Source organism: Microtus ochrogaster, chromosome 15 (assembly GCF_000317375.1).
Source record: "Microtus ochrogaster isolate Prairie Vole_2 chromosome 15, MicOch1.0, whole genome shotgun sequence".
Classification (NCBI taxonomy): Eukaryota; Metazoa; Chordata; class Mammalia; order Rodentia; family Cricetidae; genus Microtus; species Microtus ochrogaster.
Window position 1 is genome coordinate 45,665,490 of NC_022017.1, and position 14,796 is coordinate 45,680,285.

General features: G+C 44.2%; 1 protein-coding gene across 1 annotated transcript in view; it reads right to left on the minus strand.

Moving 5' to 3' along the window:
- Col14a1 (collagen type XIV alpha 1 chain) overlaps nucleotides 1-14,796 on the minus strand; it is a 180,041-nt gene that overhangs the window by 16,861 nt on the left and 148,384 nt on the right. The window contains exons 41-44 of the mRNA XM_013348949.2: nucleotides 12,270-12,323; nucleotides 11,707-11,778; nucleotides 3,948-3,983; nucleotides 2,991-3,057 (exon numbers count right to left, since the gene is read on the minus strand). Of these exons, the coding sequence (XP_013204403.1) occupies nucleotides 2,991-3,057; nucleotides 3,948-3,983; nucleotides 11,707-11,778; nucleotides 12,270-12,323 (229 nt within the window). The remainder of the gene's footprint in view (nucleotides 1-2,990; nucleotides 3,058-3,947; nucleotides 3,984-11,706; nucleotides 11,779-12,269; nucleotides 12,324-14,796) is intronic.

Sequence of the window (14,796 nt, forward strand, 5' to 3'; positions counted from 1 at the left end):
ACTTAGAATTTTTTGCATCTTATCCTGAATGTTATTAATGGCTTGGCCTCATTCAAGTCGCATCTCATGTGTTTGGAATTCCACACTTCGCGTCAGCATTGCCATAAACATCACTGAACGGCAGTCATAAATTTCATCCTCACCCCAACACTTATCTGACCCCTGACCCCTCACCAGGCTGCCTTTCTCCCCAGCAATTTCCCTCCACATTATTTACTTGTCTTTGTTCCAACCCACAAAGCCTGCTCCACCCTCTTGCTCTCAAATCCCAGACAAGACCTATGTCTGTGCTCAACTCCGGTTGCCAAGACGGTTTTTTCAAGAATCTTTGCTTGTGTCCCAGCTGCAAACTGCCCCTGTCCTGGGTTTAGATAGATAGATAGATAGATAGATAGATAGATAGATAGATAGATAGATAGATAGATAGATAGATAGATAGATAGATAACAAACCCTGTTGCTCTTTCTGGAAATCCCTTAACTCAGTGATATTAGGAAGAATTCATTTTAATAATTACACATAACGCCCTAGTTCTATAAATACTTCATTTTCCAGCATCTTTGAAAGTGAGATTTCTCCACATAGGTCACTATTATTCATCTCCTTTTAAGAAATGAGCGGTTTATTTATTACTCCAGTGTACAGGGTCACCCACTCTTTCTGTGGCTTTTTTTTTTTTGGGTTTCCTTGTTTCTGGGAGGCAAGATCTCATGTATCTCATGCTGGCCCTCACTAGCTTGTGGCTGAGGGTGGCCTTGAACTTCTCATCTTCCTGTCTCCACAACCACAGTGGTAGGATTACAGGCATCACTAAGCCTCGTTCACAAAGTGCTGGGGATCAAACCTGGGACCACATACATGTAAGGTCACAGCACTCTTCCAACCAAGCTACATCCTCAGACATATTTACTTCCCTTTAAACACTTAAATCTAAATAAAAGCAGCAATCGTATCTTGGGAGGTACATATAAATACAGCCAATATTCTTTCCTTAACATTAACCATGTCTGTGATCCAGGGCGCTCTCCTGATTCAACCAGCAGGCATGTCTGCTGCTGTTTGGGCAGGTGAGGCATCCATCTTTCCCACTTCCCATATTGACGGGAGCTGTCATTTATCACGTCTGCAGCTGCTGTCACTCTGCCCTCTCTCCATTTCCCACGTAACTCTTTTTGACACCATGCTTGCCATCTACTAAGAGCTAAAACCCAGATGACCAAGCTTGTGTGGAAGCATATGCCAGCCCATAAACGGGGTTCTGGGTGAGAGTTTAAGCAGCACAGACGAAAGCAGAGCTGTGTTCAGGGAGCAGCCAAGGGGTGGCAGATGCTGCCATTTCCTCCGATCATAGCTGCTGTGGTAGATGCACCCCACACACACCCACCACCACCACGGCACAGATTCCTTCCAGCTCTTGGCTCATTATTTCTGACTCCACTCCTAGAAGCCACTCGTCAAAGTCTTGAGAATTTCTAAGGGAGAAAACTCGACTTTGAGAGCAGGTTTTAAACCGACACGAAGCCAAGGTTTTTTATCCTCTAGCAAAATAAGGCAGCAGGTATTGTGACTCCTTCTTCCCACTGTCTGTAGGAAGCCACGGTGCATTTTCATACAAACTCCATCTTTTACTCGTTTACAATGCCCGTTGGAGAGTAAGAAACCTATGAAATAATGCAGAGCTTACATGAGCTCTGGGTGCATCCCACTCCAAAAGAGACTAAAGTCCAGGTTTCCTTGTAGCCTTTATTGTTTTTAAAGACCTCATTTGGTCACTAATTGGAACTGTTTAGTTTCGTTGGTAAATTTTCTCTTCCACACATGCCGGCTGTGGGCACTACAAAATTGAATCGAATTGAATTTGGATTGAATACGGCGTACGGAGAAAACAACTGTGCTTGATGATGGTGGTTTTGCCCTCCTTCTGCTACTGATCATTTTGCCTGCCTGAAAACCCCCATCTCTCCATCCACACCTCCCCAGAGTAGGACCTGGGTTCATCCCAAAGGAACAGGTGGAATTTTGGGTCTTGCCAACGGACCTCGGCACTTACTGTGTTCCACTGGCCTGACTCCCAAACTCCTCTAGGTTAAAGTAAATACAACCGTGAGACAGATAAGGCAACTACTCCGAAAATGTCATTTCTGGAGGAGGAGGAGGAGGAGGAGGTTGCTATCAGCATGGGGAGTGCTGGGCAGGAGAGCTTGGCGAGAGTTGGGTGGCTCTGAGAGGAATTTTTGTTTTTACTTGGCTTCAGATGTTCTGGAACGAAACACATTCATGGCAAACAGAAGGACCCACCCTAAGTAACCTTGTGGTTAGATGTTTGAGACAAAATATATAAAATAAGCAGGCATGTGTATAAAACGGGTGAGTACAGGAATCTGTTGTTGAAATAAATGCTGTTGAAACGTTCAGGTCTGGAAATAAATAGGTGGAATAAATGCTGTAATGAGTATGCTCGGCTATGATTTTAGGAATGGTGCCCAGCTGTCATATCCGATGTCCCATCAACCCTACGTGTACTTGTATACTTTGGCGTACCGCCTAAGGAATCAAAGGAGGGGCCTTGGGCTCACCAAAGGTAATGGATATACACCGGATAAGAAAGGGGAAGTGATTAAAATATGCGAACCAGTAGAAACCAGCACTGTGGTCATCTCGATTCTGATACAGTCTGGTAGTCTTCAAGTGCTTAACGCTTGAGAAAGGGCCATCCACTTGATGGGAGAAGGAGGTATGGGAGATCCGATCGGAGCAGTCAAATTAAATGTTCTTTTGCAAACCAAGGGCTCTTGGATGAAGGGCATGGGAGTATGGCTCCTGTGCCATGATTGAAGAGCTCTGGAATAATCTATCGGGCTGGTAGGTGGTTCAGAGAGGGGACTTGTAAAGCTATGTGTATTCAGCAAAGCTTCCGAGGGGACTTCCTGGGTTTCTCTAGTCCTGGGAATGGGGGCTTCCTTTGGGCAGGAACCAGCATGTGTACTTACTCTGGATGAGCTGCTCACACACTTGGCGTGCCACTGCCCTCACCATGGCCTGAGATTGCAGGTCTCCCTGGATGGGAAGAAAGTACATTCCTCAAACACGGCCATATGTGCAGCTATACGGCTGGGGCATAGCTGACCTGACCCATGGCTCCCAAGACTCTAGGCTCCTAGTGGCAGGGAGGGCTAACTTCTGTTGTTAATGCAGAAGAGACAATTTGTACCCTGGATTCAAGGTTTCTCAAAAGTCTTTGCATATTTGATTTATAAGCTCAAAGAAATATTTGGGGTCCAGGATTCTAAAAACATATATTAACAACATTTAAATATACTCATATATAGTTAATGCCTTCTCAAGTGATGGCTCACTTAATACTAATAACAACTCATAGAAAAATTATTAAGCCCATGTTATAGCTAACTAGGTTTTTGCAGGGGGAAAAAAAAACTATTGAACCTGAGACAGGTGCTGCCTCTACCAGTCATGAGCGCTGAATTTCTACAGGAAGTGAGTAGTGAAATTAAAGCGATTTGAATTACAGGATCTGTTCTTTGAGTCTATCCAACCACTGTCTTGCTTTGTACCCAAAGTATGCCATCACGAAAACACGAGTCCCGTGCCACTGGCTGGTACTAGTCTAAACCATCCATTTCCATTAGGACACCCTTCCACATCTATTCTATTATTTCCATCTCAGGTCCACTTTGTAGGTTAGGCTGAGTGTGATTCTTCTTGTGTTTATCCTCAAGGAGTGGAGCCCAAGTACAGCAGGTACAGGGCTGGAAATCCTCTCCTGGCCCCCGCCCCAGCCAGATGTTTTCCCTGGGAAATGTGCTTCTAAATGAGAGACTGCTGGGGCAGCAATGAATACTGCAGTTGGCAGTGACCGTTACTCAATAGGCGGGGGCAAGAGCTGCGTGCAACCACCCTATAACCAGAAGCATCCTCCGAAGACTTACTCGTTCACCTCGCTCTCCCTTTGGTCCAGGGACACCCTGTAAAAGTGAAGAGGAAATTTCAAGTTACTTAGGCTGCTGTGCTGAACTGAGTCATGAGAACGCACCTTTCTGTAGTGGACAAAGGCATTTTTCCCAAACTTGGGTGAAAATGGGCAACAGGAAGGGAACGGGGAGCAACCTGTAGCCCCACCAAGCAGAACGGCTTATTTGTACACATTAAGTGTCTGGATCTTTCATGGAGAGATGCGGCAGTTTGGAGCCACGGAAGTGGAATGGTACAACTATGTCTTCACCAATGATACTGTCCCAGCTTCCCACTCCAAACACCACGCAGGGTGTTGACCTCTATAAAGTGCATCATGATTCCACAAGCCCCTTCTTATGGAAAAAGAAAAAGAAAAGCATATCTATAAGAAGGCAAAGAATTCCTCTCAACCTAGCAGTTAGAGGAACTGATAAGATCTATGAAAGACCATGGCCTCAACCTGCTTCCTCTCCAGTGACGGCATGAGTCTCTGTAACATCTGAGCTCAAGCGTGCCTGAGTCCTCAGCTTTACTACTTTTGACAGTAAGAAACTTACTATTACTGTAACATAGTGACTGAAAAAAAACCCAGTGTTTTCAGTGTTTCTGCAATAAAATTTTGCTATAATGGGAAGCAGGTGTCTTCAGAAGGCTGTCATATTTCTGTGTAGACTCACGGGCAATATGGATGCAGCAGCATTTCCGTCATTGCTCCTGGGGGTGGGGACAGAATCCACGAATGGAATATGCCACATTGTCAGACAGTTTCCTCTCGCTACTTCAATCTCACTGGGTCTCAAAGCAAAGACAGTGTGGAATCCGAACTCTGCTGTGATAAGTCACCCACGCTCAAAATTCTTGGTTCCCTTCATAGGGCCCCAGGAATGCCATGAGTTGTAGCATGTGCACAGGTGGGCAGCAGAAAGACTTCTTCCCCAGCTGATTTCAAGCTACACACACACAGTTATAGTTGGGGTGGGCAGGGGAAGGGACCAGTAGTGACCTCTCTTGAGCCGGTGGCAGCAGCCCACTAATTCTCTTGTCTCTTTTCCATCTGTGCCCTTCCTATTCTATTACACACACACACACACACACACACACACACACACACACCCCTATATTTCTTCTCATAGTTATCCCTCTTGTGTTTAGCATCTCATCTCAGGACATTTGCAGCATTCAGGCCTGCCTTCCACTCCACCAAGCACACAATTACTCCAAGCTCCTTATATCTTGCTCTTGAAAACTCCACCTGCTCCTTCTCACAGGCGTGGTCTAGTATAGATATGAAAACTTGATATGGGAGAAAAGTACTAACTGTAGTTCTTGTAGATTAAGTGTCATCAGCAAGGATATTTCAATATAGTGATTAGTTTGAGAATCAACGCTCCAACACTAAATCTTTATCACTGTATATGTTTAACGAGTTAATGCATGGATCTCATGATTAGAGGTTTCTAAAAACTACCATAGACTTTATTTTCTGAAATCACTGAGCTTGATTATGCAAATCCTTGCATAAAGCTGTCATTGCCTACATCCAATATTAAACTGAAATCTTGGACTGACCTTGCATTTTCTTTTATCTTGCTAAGGCAACAAAGATAAAATATTCACTTCATTTTTCAACTATAACAGGAAATTTATTCTTTAGTCTGTCACCAGATAACATTCCAAGATTGCAAACTGGGTGCAGCATCAGCTAAGCACAAGAGAACTTTCCCTTAAAACACATGTGTGTCCCATGTGGATCATCCCAGAATCCTGGTATTGCTATATAGGCACTCACTTGAAAAGTCTTTCAATACTGGGTGTGTTTGAAAAACTTGGGAGCTGGAGAGATTGCTCGGTGGTTAAGAGAGCATACTGTTCTTCCATAGGACCCTAGTTGGGGTCCCACAGGGTGAACCACCTGTAACTCCAACTCCAGCATGCAAGCACTACACTCATGTGTGCAAACCCACACAGATATACACACAATTAAACCTAAAACTTTAAGACATCTTTTTAAATAATAATAAGAAGGGTAGGTGGGCATCAAGTCACAACTTCAGCCAAGGAACCATTGACAATAACTCCTGCAAGAGAAAGCATCAATTTTCTTTAAAAAGGGTAGCCTCTGACAAGCTGGGTGCACGCACATAGAAAGCCTCATAGCTCACAATAAACAGACAATGCAAACTGATCGGGATATTAAAAGACGCAGGGTTGTGTGGGTAGGAAAGCGAGAGTGGATGTGGCAATAGTTGGAGGAGAAGGTGAATATGATCAAACATAGAAAATTCTTGAAAGACTAATAAAAATAAAATAAATAAAAGGTTTTAAGAAGAACAAATATTGGGGGGAAAGTGTAAGTCTTTGGCTCATCGATCCATTTAAAGCCTTGTGTTTCCTCACAAGGCAGGGCTGTTCAAGGAAGAGAATCTCTCGAGTGGAAGGCTCACGACACCTTGATGGTTTGGACAGGTGGACAAAGAGCTTATAAAAAAAATTCCAGATTCTAGGAAGAAAGTAGCCCCTGAGCTCCACAAGACTGGGTTGTGTCTAGCTAAGTGATTTCCATATGCCTATCTCCAGAGACTGTCTAGACGTGGCAGGGGCTCACACATTCGCATTAACTGAATGAATGAGTGGTTGGGTTTCATTTCAAGTCTGCATTACTAAGCAATCTGCGCTTTGCTTCAACAGCCTGGATAGAAAAGAGACTGAAGAAAAATAGAATACACTACAGTGCATTGTTAGAGAGCCCGAAGAAAGTGTTAGTTCTGTTGAATAATACCCAACTTCCACAAGAAAAACTTGTTTTTAAAATTAATATTTATGCATCCATCTCTCTCTCTCTCTCTCTCTCTCTCTCTCTCTCTCTCTCTCTCTCTCTTCTTTCCTCCCCAACCCCCTACTCCATGACAGCCTAAATTCGTTTTGTAAATAAACTCACAAGCTATGCCTTCTTCCCTTGGCACCTGTCACCCCTGCTTTCACAAGAACAAAACCCCAGAGAAGGCAGTGCCTACTTGCAGGTCCTAATGGAGACAAGGCGTACTTATGACACCATCGGGGGCGGGGGGGTCTAGGGACATTAGATACAAGCCAAAAACCAGCAATAAAAGAAAACTGACATTTAAATCTATTTAGAGAAAAATAAATAAATAAATCTATTTAGAGATTCTAAATGTTAATAATGTATATTTATAAATGTTAATAATGTATAATTTGGTTGCTTTTGCCAGCCACTGTTCTGGGTACCTCTTATGTATTTCACTTAGTTAGCCCTTCCAATAGCTCTGTAAGGTAGTTCTTTTTATCTTTATAATACTCCCGTGAGATTAATTCATGCAGTCCTTGTAACAACTGCAAGAGACATGCCTAGTTACAAATTAAGAAAACCATGCACAGAGAGTTCAAATCATTTGCCCAAGATCACACAATAAGGGACGTAGACGAGCTGGAACCTGAGGCCAATTTGTAGACTTCTGGACCCGGTCCTCTCTACTGCTTGGCTGGAAGAGGATGCTGTTCACAAGAGCCATGTGCCAGAATCTTCTATTCCAATTTTTTTTTTAAAAAAATTCCCAATACAAACAAAAACAAGCAGGCACACCACTACCCTCCCCACACACTCAACACTAGGAATTCAGAGTGAAGTCCTAACTTGAGCTATTTAAAAAATTGATTTTGAGCCATGCAAGGTGGCTCACATATTTGTAACCATAGTACTGAGGCAGCAGCATTGCCCTGAGTTCAAGCCCAACCTGACTACACAGTGAGATCTTGTGTTTAAAAAAAAAGTATTTTGTCTTCAACACTTCGATTTCAATGCCAGCATGTCTTTCCACATTTCCTTTGGTGTCATTTATTATCTTAGCATGTTTGAAAATATTTCATGTTTAAAGAAAGAAATTAGAGAGCAAACTTGGTTGTTGAGGAAAACAGACAGCATTAGCTACTGGCAGTTTCTGGTATAAAGAGATGGATATGTTTAATTAGGCCTGAAATTCCCCAAACTCGGGCTCATGATGCCTGTTATTAAGTAGTTAAAAGGCATAGCTATGCAGTCTCAATGAAAGATCTTTTTAGTGAAATATTAGCACAGCAAGTAATTATTTTTGATTCCAACTTCTTTGACATATTTCCTTTGATTTTTGCAAAGTAAAACAAAAACAAAAAAAAAACAAAATAAAAATTCCTGAGCACATGAAGGCCCATAACTCCACCAAAGTACGCTTTGAAGAGAAACACATAGTCCCTGTAGATGGAGGCAGGAAAAGGTGGCGTATTTTCCCTTCAACTTTAGGAACACTTGAAATGTAAAGAAATACAGTAGCTACATTCATACATTCACAGAAGGTTGGGGCTGAAAGGGAGAGACCCATCTCATGGTCCAAGTCCCACATGCTGAAGAAGTCTGTTATACAAAATCCAACCTCAGCAGGCCTCAGAGATCTTCAGTGGCCTGACCTCAAACCAGTAACAGTAACTTAGCCTTCCTGAAAGCAGCCTAAAAAGAACACAAATGCCGGGTCCTCTTTTTTCCTCTCTTCCCTACCCCTGTCCCCCTATCCTTTTCTCTTCCCTTCTCTTCCTTTCCCCTCTTCTCATCACAAATATGTAGAAAGCATTCTATATCTCAGATGACAAAGAAATATATGATCACAACAATAAAATCCCTGACTTCCAGAAGCTATTTTATAGTTATGAGACAGACGGCGGGAACCAGAAGATGCAGCTGACTGCCTGGGACCGGAGGATTTACCGAAGATGTAGTAGGCTAGACAATTTGGTTCAGTTTGTGGCTCCTGTTGACAGGTAGATCTGTGCCAAAGTCCTACCTGGACACTGGGTATTTGGACATTTTATACGGGGCTCTTTAAATGATGGCCTTACTGACCGAAACACGTGGCCTCAGCAGTAAGAAGGGCCTTCGCAAGCCTCATCATGCGCGTGACCCATGGCAGGGAGGCACTACATTGAAGCCAGTGTCCAGGGAGAAATTAGAAGCTTGGCAGTGGCCGTGTTCATTTGCCTGGAGAAGCTGGTGGAAGAAGCTAGAGAGCGGGAGAGCAAGCATCGCTGGCAGCAACCGTAGGAAACACCCTGCCATTTTCTGCAGCACAGTCTGTCCTTCTTGGTTCCTTTCCCTCATTTTCCTAGACAGATATCTATGGGAAATCAATCAAGGCCTTAACAGCACAACATGGAGCCTGCTTTAATAATCATACCAGCCTGGCAGCCGGCAGGCGTGTGGGAGCTGGCGGCCTGCACACAGGGAAAATCTTGGACTCTAGTGCAGAGAACAACTTGCTTCGGATGGGGAAATACATGAGCTGACTGTGGCATCCCTACCAAGCAGCTACAGACCAGTTCCGGCTTCTGATAAAAGTGGCCATGGTATGAGGCCTCTTTGGTGCCACCAAATGCCATCCTTTGCTGATGGGTGATGAAACTAACACGAAGTGATTTATTAGTGGGGAATGCATTGATATTTAGTATGTCTCAGATGCACACTAGGCCAGGCGGGTAAGTGAAGAACCATTGTCCGTATCAATACATTCCGGCCTTACTCTGCCCCTCCCTACCCTGTTTGAATTCTCCCAAGACCTTGGTGCCTGATCCTCCTTCTGTCCCTTTTCATCCCAACCCCTTGGCTCAGGACCAACCATAACTTGTATTCTCATAGTCTGGGCAAGGAACCTTAATTCTGGGAGATGTAAGAAAAAAGGCCCCCTTCTCCTCCTGTATGTAACCATGGCAAAGCAACTTCTTCCTGGTTTCCTACTGCATTTGGGATGCTTCAACACCTTTGATGCACTCTGTGCTGCCATGGTTCTGCTGCAAGGAGCATGCACTATCTCTGAAACTGCTCCAATGGAAGGACTTAGGCTCCCTAAGTCCCGATGATAAATTCTGAATTTCTGGTTCCCTAAACCATATCTTGAGGAAGGCTTTCTGGTGAGGAATGGATGAGCAGAGAAGACTGACATAGAAGGAAAGATGAGAGAGGGGGAAGGAAGGAAAGAGAGAGGATAAAGAGAAACAGAGAAGCAGTCTGTGTGCTTACTTGTAATAGTAATAGTGTGTGTGTGTGTGTGCATGTGCGTGTGTGTGTACGTGTATGCATGTGTGTGTGCGCGTATGCATGTGTGCACGTGTGTGTGCATGTGTGTGTGCGTGTATGCATGTGTGCATGTGTGCACGTATGTGTGTGCATGTGTGTGTTGTGTGTGTGCGTGTGTGTGTGTGTGTGTTTCCACACACAGGCAATGTCTTTTTGAATCAAGAAGATGTCTGAAGACGAGCTCATTCAACTTTCTTTTGTGAGCCAGTCCTTGTTTGATTTAAAGACAGAGAGTCAGGAGTGTTTCGGACAATGAGAAGGTGGCTGGGGTACAAACACAGCTCTGTAAAGTGACTAAAGATAGTTTCTGAGGATAAGCAAACCACGCTGTAGTCAGGGTTTCAGGGCGTGTCCCAAATACATCTAGGGTATGTGTCATGTGCGCCATAGTGTCCTTTCTAATCCACCCCAGTGTTCTGTTATGCCTTTTCCCCTATGACAAGTGGGAAAGGTTCCCCACCTACCCCACATGTCCAAATCTAAACCAAGAACTTGTGAGCGTGTCACTTTATGAAGTCAGAGGGACTTTACAACGAGAACTTAATTAAGGACTTAGGAATGATCTAGGGAGATTTTACAGACCAGTCCTTAAAGGCAAGGACCTTTCCCACCTATGGAAGAGACAGGACTGTGGAAAACGGGACTGAAAGGTGACACGTTACTGGAATTGGAGATGGAAGTGGCCACAAACCAAGGCATGTGGCCAACATTTAGAAGAAGCTAGGAAAAGTCAGGCAACTAGATTCTTCCCAAGAGCCTCCAGAAAGGAAATTCCAGCACCTTGCTCTTAACCCAGTGAGATCAGCAGCAAACTTCCATTCTGCAGAACTGTAGGATGACAGCATTGTCCCGCTCTGAGCCACTGTGGTAGTGGGAACTTGTTAGGCAGCAATAGAATTCTAATTCCTATCCGCCTCTGCACCTTTCCATCACACGTCACACCCAGCAGGTTTGCAGCAGGACAGAGTTTTCAACAGTACAGCTGCCTGAGTTTCCTGGCCACTCGGTTCGGCACAGATGCTGCAGGAATGCTGATGGCTAAGCCTACAGTAAGCATCTTGAAGGTCATCGCAGTGAAGCATGGCTCTGGTGGGGGCGACACTGCATCCCTTGGTGCCTGACACTTTCCCACTGGTCACATTTAAATGCCTGGGAAGAGACTGGGCTTGTGAAAAAGGGGGAAACAGGTCTACTCTTTGCACTTCTGTTTGCGCTCTTGGCTTATGTGTGCGTGTGCTTTTACTGTGCTTTCTGACTGAATGTAAGGTATAAAAATATATTCCTATTTTCATTAAAACCTTGATTTCTCCAATTTTTTTTATATTTCCTTCCCTGGAGACAAGCCTGATTGACATTTAGCTGTTACATCCAACTTTTCTGGCTGGTACTGATTTCATTTATGCAAACCCAAAACAAGCCATGGGGACACGTTTTAGCACCAGCAATGGCTGACTGTTCTGGTAGGACCATTTAACCTTAGCCATGGTATATAGACAACCCAATCTTAAAAGTCTAACCACTCTCAGTCATGGAATCCTGAATAAACATTCTTCATATAATTTTTTGCATATAAACGATGACAGGACATATATCCTGACCGGCTACCATAGAGTACTCACAGGCGGCCCCAAGGCTCCTTGTGGTCCCATGCTTCCCGTGATCCCTGGGACACCAGGGGCTCCAGGAATGCCCTAAAATAGAAGTAAGAAATGGGTCAAAGGTGAAGATTCGTATATAAGACAGATCATAGCCAACTTTCAAAGAGGGATAACAACGCATGCCCCAACAGCTTCCTTCCCCACCAATGTTTCAGGAGTCATTGCTCATTCCTGTGCCCATGACCAAATATAGGTTTTAAGTCTCTATAGAACTGGTCAGGTGTGGTTCTATCGATTCCGAGTCTTATTTACAGGCAATAACAACAGCATGAATGCAGATGATCTGACAGAAAATTGGCTCAGTGAATAATCAAACTCTCCGGATTGGTCACTTTTGAAGGGACTAAAGGTCTGTAGCAACAGGCAAACTATTGTTACAAAATAGCCACACCAAAAAAAAAAAAAATCAAACAAACAAACAAAAAAAAACCCAGCAGCGAACAAACACAGCAGAAGAAAATTTCTACAAAGAAAACAAATGCTTTAAAGCAGAATGCATTCCAGAAGTTTCTAGAAATACTCACAATTGGCCCGGGTGGCCCTGGAGGACCTGAAGAACCATCCTTTCCAGGAAATCCCTGAGGAAAAGAAACGGTGTGTCAACCAACTGGTTGCTAGATGGTTTTCAGAAGAGACTCATCAAGTTCCTTTCGACATCTGAGGGACCAGTCCTGCCACCTGCTCTGGACCGCCACGGATGCGCTGCTGTTCAGTTCCTGTGGGACTTGTTCTTGGAAAGTGGTTTGTGTCTGTTGGCTCCAATTAAGTGTCCCAAGTGCGAGGATTGCGGGTGTGAGAAATGCCACTCATAAACTTAAAGGGGAACTTGTTTTCAGGAAGTTTATTAAACTAAACATTAGAAATAAATAAGTTCAATTCTTTTTCATTAATATCCAGACCAGAAAAAAAAAGTGGATTATAGTCTTTCAAGACCTACAAGTCTTGGGCAAGGAGTCTGCCCTCTAGGAAGTCTATATTGCAATAAGGGAGGTATGATTATCTGCAATACTTAGCTCTTGAGATGCAGATTGGGGGAGAATGTGGGTGGGTTGACCAGCTGTGGTGACAGGTTTGATCTGGGAAAGTTTCACTGAGTGTCTACCGTAGTGGGTCACCACTGGGTACATACTTGCTTCCCGTTCCATTTCTTAAGTGTATAAACAAACAAAAACTTAAAACAGTCCTCCCCCCCACCCACACACACACACAAAAACCAAATGATGTCCCTTAGAAACTCCTCTCTCCAAGACATTGGATAAGTGTATATGTGCTATTTGTGGTGGTGGCGCACGCCTTTAATCCCAGCACTCAGGAGGCAGAGGCAGGCAGACCTCTGTGAGTTCAAGGCCAGCCTGGTTTACAAGAGCTATTTTCAGGACAGGCTCCAAAGCTGCACAGAAAAACCCTGTCTCGAAAAACCAAAAATAAAAATATATATACAATTAACAGTTGGGATGGATTACTCTTAGCACAGTTGTGAATGCCGGCCTTTCTGATGCAGCTGGCATGAGAGGGACTCTTCAAACTAAATTTTATAAGTTCATAAAAGTTTTCAAAATACCACCTCCTACTTCAGGGACAAATAAACTTCTCACCATGAGATTGCATACCGGAAGCCTCTGTCCCAGCCCAAGCCACCTTGACTAGCGCATGTCCTTGCTGCATCTCAGCACCCTGTTTCTGATGATTCCCCCCACTTCTGCAGGCTGTTCTTCCCCCTCCTAGCTCACAGGAAGCAATCTGATCTGCACAAGGAATCTCCATCGGCAGCGTCTCTTCAGCCACAAAGTACCAAGAAGGCTGTGGACAGGTATGAGGAGGGAGTCCGGACGGCCACAGAGAGACAGTACAGGCTCAGTGTGTAGGAGAAGCATAGGCAGGCTAGGCCCTTTCATCCTGTTCTCTCTCAGCCCTCACGATGCCAACGAGGCTTAGCCCAAAAGTCGGCCAGGGAGGTTGAACCTCACCTCTATTTCAGGTTTCCCTTTTCTGCCTGGCACATTGCTTGGCTTCATTTTGCAGCCTCCTCAATCCAGTTGGAGCCCATGTCTGAGTACTGGCCAGGAAAGAGGGCCCGTTCCAGCCCTGGCTCATGGACAGCTCCTGTGAAGGAGCCTCCACTTCCTGGTCCCCTCCTGTAGCAACGTTAGAGGCTGAAGAGTACTCCAAGGCATAAAGACAGGGCAATGATTACAGGAGACAAAGGCTCCTTCTGCTACTCCACCCACCCTTGCTGGTTGCTCTGAGTTGTGGACAAGAGATAGCCATTATTTGACTTGATGTTATTGCGCTAGCAGTACATAAAGCCGCTTATATGTTAGGGTCATTATGGCCATTATCCGAGACTGATACATATGGTATTGCTGTTGTCATTTTATAATATATTTCTGGTTTTTCACTTTAGTCGGGATTAATAGAGTTAGAACCAGGCATGGCAGTATGCAGCTATAATCTCAACACTTAAGGCAGGGTCTGGGACATGACAGTTTGAAGCTAGCCTGGGCTGTATGGTAAGGCTTTGTCTTGGGGGGAAAGGTCTGAGAGAGCTCTAAGGATTAGTCCTGACACAGACTGTTACACACGTACACACACACACACACACACACACACACATATGCACATGCGTGCACACCTTCCTTGGATCTGTTAATTAAACAATAAAGACTCACTTTGATAGAAGGGTAACAAATAACTTATTTTAGCAGCATGTGACGACGGTTCAGAAGACTGAGGCAGGAAGACCGTAGGAAAGTTTGAAACCAGTCTTGGATGCAGAGTAAGATCAAGAAAGCCCAATGCGGTTTTGTGGCGAATGAATGATCGTAAATGGATAATTTCATTTAAATTTAAACACAGCATTTCCTGGGGGAAGGACATACATAAACCAGAATCTGCGACAGGCAGGACCTCACAGCCCAACAACCTCATTTCATAAGTAGGAAACTTGAATGTAAGAAAGGATAGAAAAATCTTCATGTAAAAATGCTTTAATTTTTAAAAAGTTTTTATTTATGTGAATGCTTGTGCTTGTGTGTGTGCTTGTGTGTGTGT